Source organism: Camelus ferus, chromosome 30 (assembly GCF_009834535.1).
Source record: "Camelus ferus isolate YT-003-E chromosome 30, BCGSAC_Cfer_1.0, whole genome shotgun sequence".
Taxonomy (NCBI): domain Eukaryota; kingdom Metazoa; phylum Chordata; class Mammalia; order Artiodactyla; family Camelidae; genus Camelus; species Camelus ferus.
Genome location: NC_045725.1, coordinates 3,188,228 through 3,199,417, shown reverse-complemented (window position 1 = coordinate 3,199,417; position 11,190 = coordinate 3,188,228). Strand labels below are relative to the sequence as shown.

The following is an 11,190-nucleotide window of genomic DNA, read 5'->3' as shown; positions in this document are numbered from 1 at the left end:
CACTGCTGTTCTGGACTGACCCCAAGACTGGCAGGTGTGCCACCTACATCTAGACTAAGACACTTCACAGGACAAAACTGTGTGTCTGTCTTTCTTAACGCAAAGGTCTCACCTTTTCTGTCTCATGTTCAAGCCTCTCCTTGACCACCGACTGCCCACCGCTGGCTTTTCCCTCGTTCTTGAACTTAAGGGTGACAGACGCACACGGTAACTCAGGACGGATGCACAAAACCTACACAAAGCCAGCAGGATGGCTACTTTGTTGAGGCCACTGACACTCACGTCGTGGACCTCTTTGCCTGAAGCCTCACTTTGAGTTAACGTCACTGAGGAGTAATCAGCAGTGATCTCGGCCCCTATCCTCTGTCAGATCTGACAACTCAGAGCACGTTCTGAGTGCACCAGGGGGCAGCTCGCAGAACGCACTTCCTCAGGCTCTTCCTCCCTGAAACTCACATGTCACTTTTCTCTCTCCTATCAAGATCTTCTCACAGATTATCCAAGTCAACTAAGGTTTGAGATCAGATGCAAATTTTGTTTTAAATCCAAAGTAATTATCCCCATCATTTTATCAAATAAAATTGTTTCCAAAATCTCAGGCAGGTGCCACCCGGCCCTGGTGACACTGGGCATTAGGTTGCTGTTATCAGCTCCTGGACCTCCCCCCGCAGGTGGACCCCATCTGCCCTCCATCCACACCCCCAGAGCGTGTGTCCCTCTGACTTAGAACTTGAGTCAGCGTCCACCTTCCTCCTCCACCGGGACAGCGCCAAGGGCTGGTTCTGTTTCCTTCTCTTTCTATCCCAGAACCAGGGCTGGATTTACCCGTGGCAGGCACCCGGAATTCGTGAAATGTATTTGTAATGGCAAAAACTTTCTGTGCAATTTCTACAATTTCAGAGACACCTGAAATCTTCTGGTCAGATGAGACTCGCGTGTTCATCCGGCTCCAGCTTGCCTCTCGGTGCAAGGACCCAGGTACCAGTTCCCTCCGACGTCAACATCGAGCTTCTGCTCAACCTCTGCAGGGTCAGGGGCTATAAGGTCAAGGGCAGGTCCCTGTACTGCGGAACAGCCTGAGCCCCAGGGCAAGGTCACCCTGCCTGGCAAGCCCTCCCCTGACTAGTCGCAGTTCTGTAATGCAAAACATCCAGAAGTTTCGACTTGCTGTTCCTCACAGCAGACCTCCAAATATCCCACGACTGCTCTCCCGTCTCGTGTGACAGTCTCCTTCTCTGAAAGAAACCCCCCCTTTTCCATTTCTGTGACCTTGTCCTGGAAATGTTCTAGTCTGTCTTCACCACCCCTTAAATGTAATTCCCGGGACTGAACAGGACACGAGGAGACTGGTGAGGCACAGAGTCACGTGGGAATGACATTGCCTGTGACCGCAGCACTGCCCCTCTGTGGACAAATCCCAGGACGATGAAAGGCGAGGTCCTGCCTGCTGTTACAAAGTGGGAACTGTTGGCAACCAAGTTAAGGGTTTACTCTGATGCCCTTCTCAGCAGATCTGACGTCCCATTAAGAGCGGACGTGGGATGGGATTCTCATGTCTTCTTTAGTTGAAAAGACAGAGAGCGAGCTAGTGTAGAGCACAGGGAACTACATTCAACACCTTGTAGTAGCTTATAATGAAAAAGAACATGAACAGGTGTGTATCTGCATAACTGAGTCACTATGCTGCCCACCAGGAATTAACACAATGTTGCCAACCGACTAGACTTTGGTGAAACAGAAAAGCCTGAAGTAATGAAATGTAACTTTTGTTTAGACATATTGACTTCTCTAAAAGAGAGAGCGCGCGTTCTCATTGCAATCTTCCCTGCCCTGCATCGCTCCTCTTCCCCAGAGGAGACACATGCTTCCCGCGCCCTGCAGGGCTCCCCGGCCTCGGAGTCGGCGCCGGCTGGTGCATCAGTCAGTCAGCAGGGAGGAAGTCGGACACCCCGGGAACTCCTCACGCAGGCACAGGCCAGAGCACGTCACCTCTCCTTTCGATAACCGTGCTAATCTCCCGGAGGACACCTCACCTTGTACTGGAGGTAAGATCGAGAACGTGGGCAGCACGATCAGAAATGCACCCGGTGTTTCCCAACAGCAAGATAGCGAGGGGGGAACAAAGGCGCCGACGTAAATGGACTGACTCGTGTGTGTGTGTGTGTGTGTGTGTGTGTGTGTGTGTGCACGCGCATGCGCGCGGCGTGGCCATGCCCAGTTCCCGCACCAGCAAGGTGCGTGGCCAGTCACAGACACAGCCAGTGTGGGGTCACCATCCGCTTCCCAGTCACCAAGGAGGACATCGGCACGTGGCAGGACATCACATGCTCGGTCCTCGGTGACCGATGGGTGGACAGAGAGAAAGGACCGCTGCTCCCCAGGAGGAATGCGCACGTTTAGCCGTAGCCCCCCCACACACCCACCCACCAGGACTAGGGAGGGTGTCTCTCTGGGTCTTGAACCTATGACCATCACATGCCCGTCACCTGGAAGGAGCTCCCCATGCCAGGCTGACACACACAGTGCACCACACCAAGGGTGCTATCAGCGTCTCAGAGGCTGGTGCTGTCACCTCCCCACGTCGGGCAGGATCAGCATCCTTCTTGTGCAAACCAGCCGCCCAGGAGGACAGAGGCTCCCAATAAATAAACCTTCCCCCGAGAAGCAAGCCACGATCACAGTATGACCCTGCTTCCGCTTCCTGCCAATTGAGACACAATCGTATCTTTTTCTTTGTTTGGGGAGGGGGCGTAATTTGGTTAGTTTGTTTGTTTACTTTCTCATGGAGGGACTGGGGACTGAACCCAGGACCTCGTGCACGCTAAGCACGCGCCCTGCGCCTGAGCTGTACCCTCCCCCCTCAGTTATATCCTTTAACTTTGAAACACATTATGGTTTAAAATTAAAATGTTGTTGGTGCCCCTGGGCCCCAAGCCTTGCCTCTGCTGTCCGCGCAGTAAACCACAGCGAATCTCAGCGCCGTCCCTCTGCAGGCTTTGATGCAATTATTTCATCTGATTCAAGATTCTTTTTACGTCCCTTCCTGGATGTCCCGTGTGACTTAACGTCGCAAGGGGAAGAACAGTGTGTGTGTCTGGCGCAGGGAAACGGGAAAGGTGCCGGGGAGGGGGGGGATATGAGAAACACAAAGTCACCTTAAAAAAAAAAAACAGTGTGTCTATCCTGGAGTCCATAAAACATCTGAAAAAGTACTCTGGCCATTTCAGCATCTTTTTCAATGTACTATGTTGTGAATCATCCAAAAACGCTTCTGTTACACAGAGCACTGACACTCGGGTTTGTGTTCAGCCAACAAAAATTTTAAAACCAGAGACCCCGACAGGCTGCCGAAGGACGTAAGCCACCTCCTGAAGCAGGGGACGAAGGTCTTACAAAGCGGAGAACTCCAAGACGTTTTTATTGATTTCAAATTCCAATAGAATGAGTATGTTTTATCTAAATAGTTTTATCACACAACTGAAACACTGAATTATTTTTTCAGAAATAGAGTTAAATACATCAATCTAGTTACAAATTCTAATATAAAGAGTACAAAATATAATGTTATAAATTGTATTTTAAAAAAGAAATACAAATTCTATGGTCTCTCGCATCTTACTGCCTCGAAGCATCGTTAGCAAGTTGAAGAATGAACATTTCCCCACGTGTGGGCCTCACACACACGCGCCACCGGGCACCTAAACTGTCACTCCCAGTCCCGGCCTGTGGTTTTTTCCTCTCCTTTTGCTTAGTGTATAGAATGTTCTGTGATTAGAACTCACTCAAGTTAAAAGCAGTAAAACCACATATGCTGCTTCAGACTCGTGGACGTTTTGCCAGTGGAAAAATGAAGTCAAACAAATGCAGTCCTGGTTCGTGATCCTTGGAACCTCTCGGGGTGGTAATTTGCCTGTTTTACAGATAGAAGATAAGGAAGGAGGATCTGGCCACGAAACCCCAGGGGTGCACAGTCCTGCCGGCAGGCAGAGAACCGCAGTCACTTCCTGTGGCCCAGGAGACAGACACCCATCCCGTGAGCTACACTTGAACTCTGGGCAGGTCCCCTGGGACCTGCCGCATCCCAGGCTACGTCCCAGAGGCGTGCCGAATTATTAGAGCTGTGTGCACACGGGCAGCACTGTGCAGCCTGTGACAGAGGGGCCGAATGTGACCCACAGGGCACAGTCGATGCCCCCTGACCTCACCCAAGGGCCACAGTGTAACCCCCAAGCTGGCCCCGGAGGCACTTCAAGAAACGAGTGCCTTCCTTGGTTTAAAAAATAAGTCAGTCAGTGTTGGGGTCATCTCTTCAAGCCTTTAATACTTTCCAAAACCCAAAAGGTAAAATCCACTTGACATGAACACCTGCACTGCTGTTGTGCCCCAGGCGAACCCCGCCCAGGGCAACGGCCCGCAGGCCGTCCAGGAACCAGGCAGGAGGGTGACGGGGCCGCTGCCGGCCGCCCAGGAAAGATGCCAAAAGCGGACTTTTCAGAGAACTGAAATGTTCATTCTTCAAGTTAAGGAACACGAGTGAGTGGTAACCTGAGGGACTCCTGTGGGCGCGTCGCTTGTGTTATCTGAGTTCAGCCACGAGGAAGAGGTGCGAGCGGGGGAGGAGGAGCGAGACCAGCAGCAGGAGAAAGTGCGGGAGCCGCGCGGAGGGGCCGCGGGGTGGACAACCAGACCCTTTACTGTCTAAGTGGCGTCTGACGCCAACACTGTAACGTCCTGTTACGAAACGAGGAAACAGCAGATCGGTAGAGGTAGTAGAGAGCGTAACAGTCAGGAGGCGACTCAGGAGAGGCCATGCGGAAGTCGTCACTGGGCGGGGAGAGAGCGGATCAGAACACATTGGCTAAATAAATAAGAAAACACAAATCATATTAAATACGATGGTCGAACTGACACCCACAAACCCATACAACACTGGCGCCCAGGGGAAGACAGGGGCCGGTCAGACCCCGAACGGCCCGTCTCGGAGGGCGCCGTTCCCGGGGGGCCCCGCCCCCGGCTGCTGGATTCAGGGAAAGCCTGGCTCTGCCCCCCGCGCGGCCTACGCAGGTCAGGTGTCCCCGCCGAGTCGGGCTGCTGCCCGGCCAGCCGGACCCCGGGAACACGTCCCCGTGCCCACGGGCCCCCGGGAAGGGGTCTCCCGGGATGACACCTGCACCCCCGCAGGCCAGCGGGCTCCTGCTGCCGCGTCTGAGACGGCAAAAATGCACAGGACTCCTCCGTGTCCCTCTGGGCACAGAATTCCTTTTAATAACTAAAACACAGAGAAACAGACAGACCGAACCACTGGCCCTCGTGCGTTCCCGAACCGTCTCCTTTCACATTCAGCCGAGAAAATAAAAGCCGGAAACCGCAGAAACAGTCACCGTGGGGAGACTCTCAAAATGATCGAACAGACGCCGACAGAACGGCGTTCTGACTTCTAAGGTGAACAGAGGAATGTGTCTCTGCAGCTTTGCTCAAAGCAACCTCACAGGCCAGTAAGTCGCAGCCACTGAGCAGTATCCGCCGGACATTCCTAGATACACCGAGACAGCATCGCTCTGGAACACATCTGGAGTCGGAGTACCAGGAAAAAGTAAGTAAAAATTGTATATATACACACGCACGTATATGGATAAGTGCGTGTGTGTGTGTGTGTGTGTGTGTGTGTGTAAGCTAGACAGGTACATTGCATTGTTTGCATTTGTTGCAAGGTAACCTGAACAGTCAAGTAATTTAAATTCAGGAACAAGTAAAATCCAGAACCAAATATTAACTAAAAACAACAACAAAACAGTAACAACAATAATAATAATATAATTCAACAAATCATTAGAACAGGAAAACCACACTTTAGGGGGTGTGTGTGTGTGTATTTAAACAAGTCTTTGTATCAGAAGCCCATTTTCTACAAAAACTGCACTAATCTGTTATGGTATTAAGTAAACTGTCCCTCTCACCGGTATTAAAGGTTAGGATAATTTCTGTACATGTAAAATTATTGCTTCTTTGAAAAATATATCTCGCATGCTCGTTTTAATCCACTTCCTGCCTTTACAAAACTTCACAATTAAAAAAAACCTAGTAAAGCTTTTGCAAAAAATTTCACAGAACATCTTCATTCAAGGCAGCAGTAACTTTTTGATAATGCATAAAATCATATGTGCAAAAATCTGAAACTCTCAGAAACATTACCATCACACATAGTGTCACGGTAACAGGAAAAGAAAATATCTCTATCTGTGGAATACAATTTTAACTGCATACACTGCAAGGCTGAAGATCCTTTGTGACGGGCCTTAAGCCACCCCTCCACCACTAAAACTTGCATCTGTGTGACTGACGAAGAGGTATATGAAGCCGCCCCCACCCACGGGCCGGGGGGGCTCCATGCTCTGGGGACAAAGGGACTCGTCCCAGTGGAGGCCCCGGACCAAGACGACAAGACATTAACTTACTGGGACTGATGGGGGTGGCAGGGAGGGAGGGAGGGAGCACAGGTGGCCCTGGAGCAGCAGGACCCTGGTGACCTGGCCCCCATCTGCTCCAGGATTCTCCTGCCGGGACCAAAGAGGGGGTCCAATGGGGGGCGGAATCAGTGGCTAGATAATTTGTTAAGACGGGCAGTCTTCCGTTGTAAGCAGTTTGCAGAATATAGCCCTGTTACCAAAAGGTCCTGAGAATAAACAAAGAAGCCTGCTTTTCTTAGTGTTCTGCTAACTCTCTTTTCTGAAACAGAACCGAAGGCTCCCCTGGATGTGTCTCCGCTGCCGGACTCACCACGCACACTCGGAGGGAGGTGCGGCGCATGGGAAATGCAACCAGCCCCAAGGGGACACGGACGTGGTGGGACCACGGGGCCCTGAGGGTCCCCCCACCCACCCTCTCCATCCAGCCTTCTTCCCCAGCGCCCCAGCGGCCGTCTTCGCGAGTGGGGCGCTCCTCAGCACCCACCGGCCAAGGAGGGGCTGCGCGCGAGGGCGCTGTCAACCTGACCCTCCACTCTGTGTGCTGATGTCACCCCCCGTCCTCTGAGCACTGGTGGCTTCTGTTACAGTGCTAAGCGGCTTCACTCTGTCCCATGCGCACGGGAACCTTTTCCAGTGTCTCAAACTTGTCTTGAACAAGATAGATGCCTTGTGCCCCTACCATGCCTGCCAATACCACTGTTCATTGTAAGAGAACACGGGACTGCAGTGGGTGAGCACGGGTGTGCATACAGACCACCTGCACGTAATTCTAGAGCAGAGCGTCTTCGTTGGGTTTTAAACGTGTGACAAGGACAGGCTCCCCCTCCAGTTTCCGCTCCAGCCCAGCGGCTCTCGGATCCGAGGTGTCTGGTGGGGAGTCCTCCAGGGGTTTCCACGGGGCGGTCAGGGTCGCGGTCGGGAGGCTGCCAGGGCGTCCATGGGGGGTCTGCTGACGCTGCCACAGGGCACGGGTACTTGCAAGTGTGTCTTTAGCTTCCCTTTCTGAGAGGCACTGTCTGGATGGTATCTGCATTAGAATGGTCTCTCCCCTGGGGGGGAAAAGAGAAAAAAAACCAGAAAAGCTCATTTCTGCCTTTGGGTTTCCAAGTGCAGTTTTCCAATTAATTTTCTTAGCAACAACCAAGAACAAAAACAATGACCTTCACAGAGCAACCAAGTCAGGTCGGCAGAGGCCCCTGACTGCTGTAACTCGCTGCACGCAAGCGGGGAGCAGGGCAGGTTTTAGGCGTGCCTTCCCACCTTCCCAAGGCAGCTTCAGAAAGTCACCCTGCTGATCTAGGGGATTATCAGTCTTCTCTGTTTCGCATATAAGAACGGCAAATAACTGTCTGAAGCAGCTCCGGAGAAAAGGTTAAAAAGATGCCAAGATGGGACCAGGCAAGGATTCAAAAAAGCGATGCTCTGTGGCACAAAGCGGGCTCACACGTGAACGACAGTTCCAGAACAGGCTGAACTGGGGGCCGCACAACCGAACAGTGCAGCCCTCACAGAGGTCTGCCAGAGCCCGAGAGCACCCCCACCGACTTCCACGAATAACCACCATGCGGGAAAAACAGAAGGAGTATTCTAAAATCAAGGGAACCGCAAGATTAAAATCAGAACAAACGTGAGCCGGCAGCTTTCAGAGAAGGCTCTCCGATGGCATTTGAAGCATCACTGTTTGAACAATGGAGTTTACCATCTGAGGACAAAACACCAGGGCAAGATTAATCTTACTTAACTGCATTAACCTTCAACTAAAGTCGCGACGAAGGAAAACCAACAGCTTGAAATTAACATGCGCACATGAAACGCACGAGCACGTCAAATCCTAACTGGTTTCCAGTTCCGCCCGCAGGAACCCTAGGAATAAGTAGGGGGGAGGACTGGTTGACATAATGAATTAAGCGCTTCTCTTTAGTTAATAGTTTCAGAAACGCCTCTTTAATACAAGCGCGGCATTCACGCCGCCCACCAGCCGACACCCGGAGGAAATCAGGAAGACATTCAACACGTTTGACGCGGGGCTGGGGGGCGGGCGCAGTGGTGCCAACAGGCGTTTATTTCAAATGTAGGAAACAGGAACGGAATGAGAGGTGATAAAACTTCCTGAAGTAGATGGTGAATTTCCTGCAGTGAACGGAGAAGGATGTTTTGCGTTTCTGCACGGTGACGTCACGCTGTGGAGAGCGTCATCGGCGTCGGGGCTCGTTCCGAACTGGTTCCAGATACAGGAGAGGCAAGAAAACAGCCTTTGTGTTGACGGACAGGGAGCCAGCAGTCACTGCAGCTGTCAGGTGAGCGGCCTTGAAAGTCTCCCGAACGTAACTGTGTGTAGCAAACAGACTTGCTGGGTGGGATTCCACAAATGGGCAAAGCACGTGTATGAACATGTGTGCTGAGTGTCTCTAGATCCCGCACACACGACGCAGACGCCATCCTCAGGGATCCCCCTGGATTCCCCTTCCTTTGGATTGAAAAACACAAACCAGGACTGGGAGGAGGAAAAAGGACCCTTCGAGAGGGCACAGGGTGATGGCCCTCTCCCCACAAAGGACTGAAGTCTCACACTGCAGGCTCAGAAAGTTTGAAGACTATTTATTTCAGAAGGACTGCAAAATCTTGCAAGCTGACTAACTCAGTGGTTAAATTTAGTCCATAAATCTGGAGGGGTAAATGTCTACTTCTTTATAAATGAAGAGGTGTGCTCAAATAGTATCTCATGTTGTTCTCACTCACTGATGCACTGGGACCAACCTCTTACTGCTCAACACTGCAGAACTACAGGGCTTTCAAGAAATGAATGAACCGACAACATAATGCCATTTGCAGCAACATGGATGTTCCTGGAGAATGTCATTCTAAGTGAAGTAAGCCAGAAAGAGAAAGAAAAATACCATATGAGATCGCTTATATGTGGAATCTAAAAAAAAAAGCTTAAATACAAAACAGAAACAGACTCATAGACATAGAATACAAACTTGTGGTTGCCAAGGGGACAGTGGGCGGGAAGGGATAGACTGGGATTTCAAAATTGTAGAATAGATAAACAAGATTATACCGTACAGCACAGCGAAATATATACAAGATCTTATGGCAGCTCACAGAGAAAAAAATGTGACAATGAACATATGTATGCTCATGTAGAACTGAAAAATTGTGCTCTACACTGGAATTTGACACAACATTGTAAAATGATTATAAATCAATAAAAAATGTTAAAAAAAAAAAAAAGAAATGAATGAAATTCACCTGAGAAATCAGGCACCAGGGAAAGGCAGCTATGGAAGAAGGGAGTCACCGAAATACTTAAATTAAGTGGACGCGTGGTGTTCTGAGCACACAAGTGGTTTTCATTCTCCAACAAAGAAACAGTCGTCAGAGAACGAAGAGCTTTCGGAAAACCTGGCTTACCGTCTCCCCTGCCCTGCAACCTGTGGGCTTCTCGGTGAGGCCGAAAGAAGTACCGTCTTTAAGGCATTTCACGTTTCGGGGATGCACACTGACTTCGGGTGCCTGCCGAGGTCTACTTCTCCGCCTTCTGACTTCACAAGGGAAGGGAAGGCCTGGGCGCTCACGTGTGGGGGTCAGTGACACGCACACACAGATGGCCGCACCCCGGGACACATGCGAGGCTCGGCCTCCAGAGGGAGGCCGCCTGTGGAACGGCTGGTGTGACGCCGCACGCGCCAGGACAGACACGTGACGCCCGCCGACTAGGACCGCCCCAGCAAGCCCTCAGGGCTCACGTTATTACAGGTCATTCTGGATGAATCCCTAGTCAAATTCACGACTTTTCATGTTACGTTCTATGTAATGGAAACAGGGATACTGTGTTTCAAGATTTTGGTTTCAAGAGTATGAAATCGCTGAATTTTGGAATGTGGTCTGTGATACTGAGAATCTCAAAGTGATTCTGAAAACAGCTTACACACATACTCAAATACACCACCCCGGGATTTCTCCATCATCTGCATCAGTCTCTGCAGCTCAAAATGAGACAAATTAGGTCGCCATTTATTTTCTCATTTCCTGTTATTTTGATTAATGGAATTATTTCTGCAGCTGAACTATTTTAAAATAACACTTAGAATAATAAGAAATAAACTATTAATCACAGTCTAAATTTTGGCAAGGAAGCCAAACAAGTCTAAACACCAGATTTCACATTTCAGCACCAAGTCGGTCCGGTCTCTTAAATCCCCAAGCCAGGGGAATGGAGGCGGGGGGTTAATTTTCTTCTGGTTTCAGACATTATTTTAATTTCTAGCATTTAATAACAATGTGATGGAGGGGGGAGAAAAGCACAATTTCTCTACAACACTGAAGAAACCCGCTTATTTCTCTAACATACACAGCATACTGATACCCATCTTTGAGCATGCTGTTTTCAAAAAAATGTTCTTTCTAATGATGAATTTTGGTGATGACTTGAAATGAAACATTCAGGTGCGTGAAATCTGTGACAAAGCCCCTTGAGAACGACATACACATGAATTCCTCCTCTCCCCTGGAATTTTGCTGGGAATATTAGCTCCTCTGATGGTCAGAATTATCTTCCTAATACAGCCAGCAAGCAGTGGGGGGCCTTTACGCCCCAGGGCTGGAAGACGGAGCCCACAGCCAGAGAAACTGAGCTCGTGAAGGGGGTACCTCACCCCCAGGGCTCAAACCCTTTTACGATAAATACAAGAGAATGAGATGCCCACAGAGGAGACACCGT

General features: G+C 50.3%; 1 protein-coding gene across 6 annotated transcripts in view; it reads right to left on the bottom strand.

Annotated features, from left to right (window-relative positions):
- Nucleotides 1-3,389: 3,389 nt before the first annotated feature.
- The window catches only part of ZNF516 (zinc finger protein 516), a 96,988-nt gene continuing 89,187 nt past the window's right edge, over nt 3,390-11,190 (bottom strand). For all 6 annotated transcript variants that reach the window (XM_032470660.1, XM_032470661.1, XM_032470658.1 and 3 more), the window contains exon 6: nt 3,390-7,516. In XM_032470660.1, the coding sequence (XP_032326551.1) occupies nt 7,457-7,516 (60 nt within the window). In that variant the 3' untranslated portion in view covers nt 3,390-7,456. The remainder of the gene's footprint in view (nt 7,517-11,190) is intronic.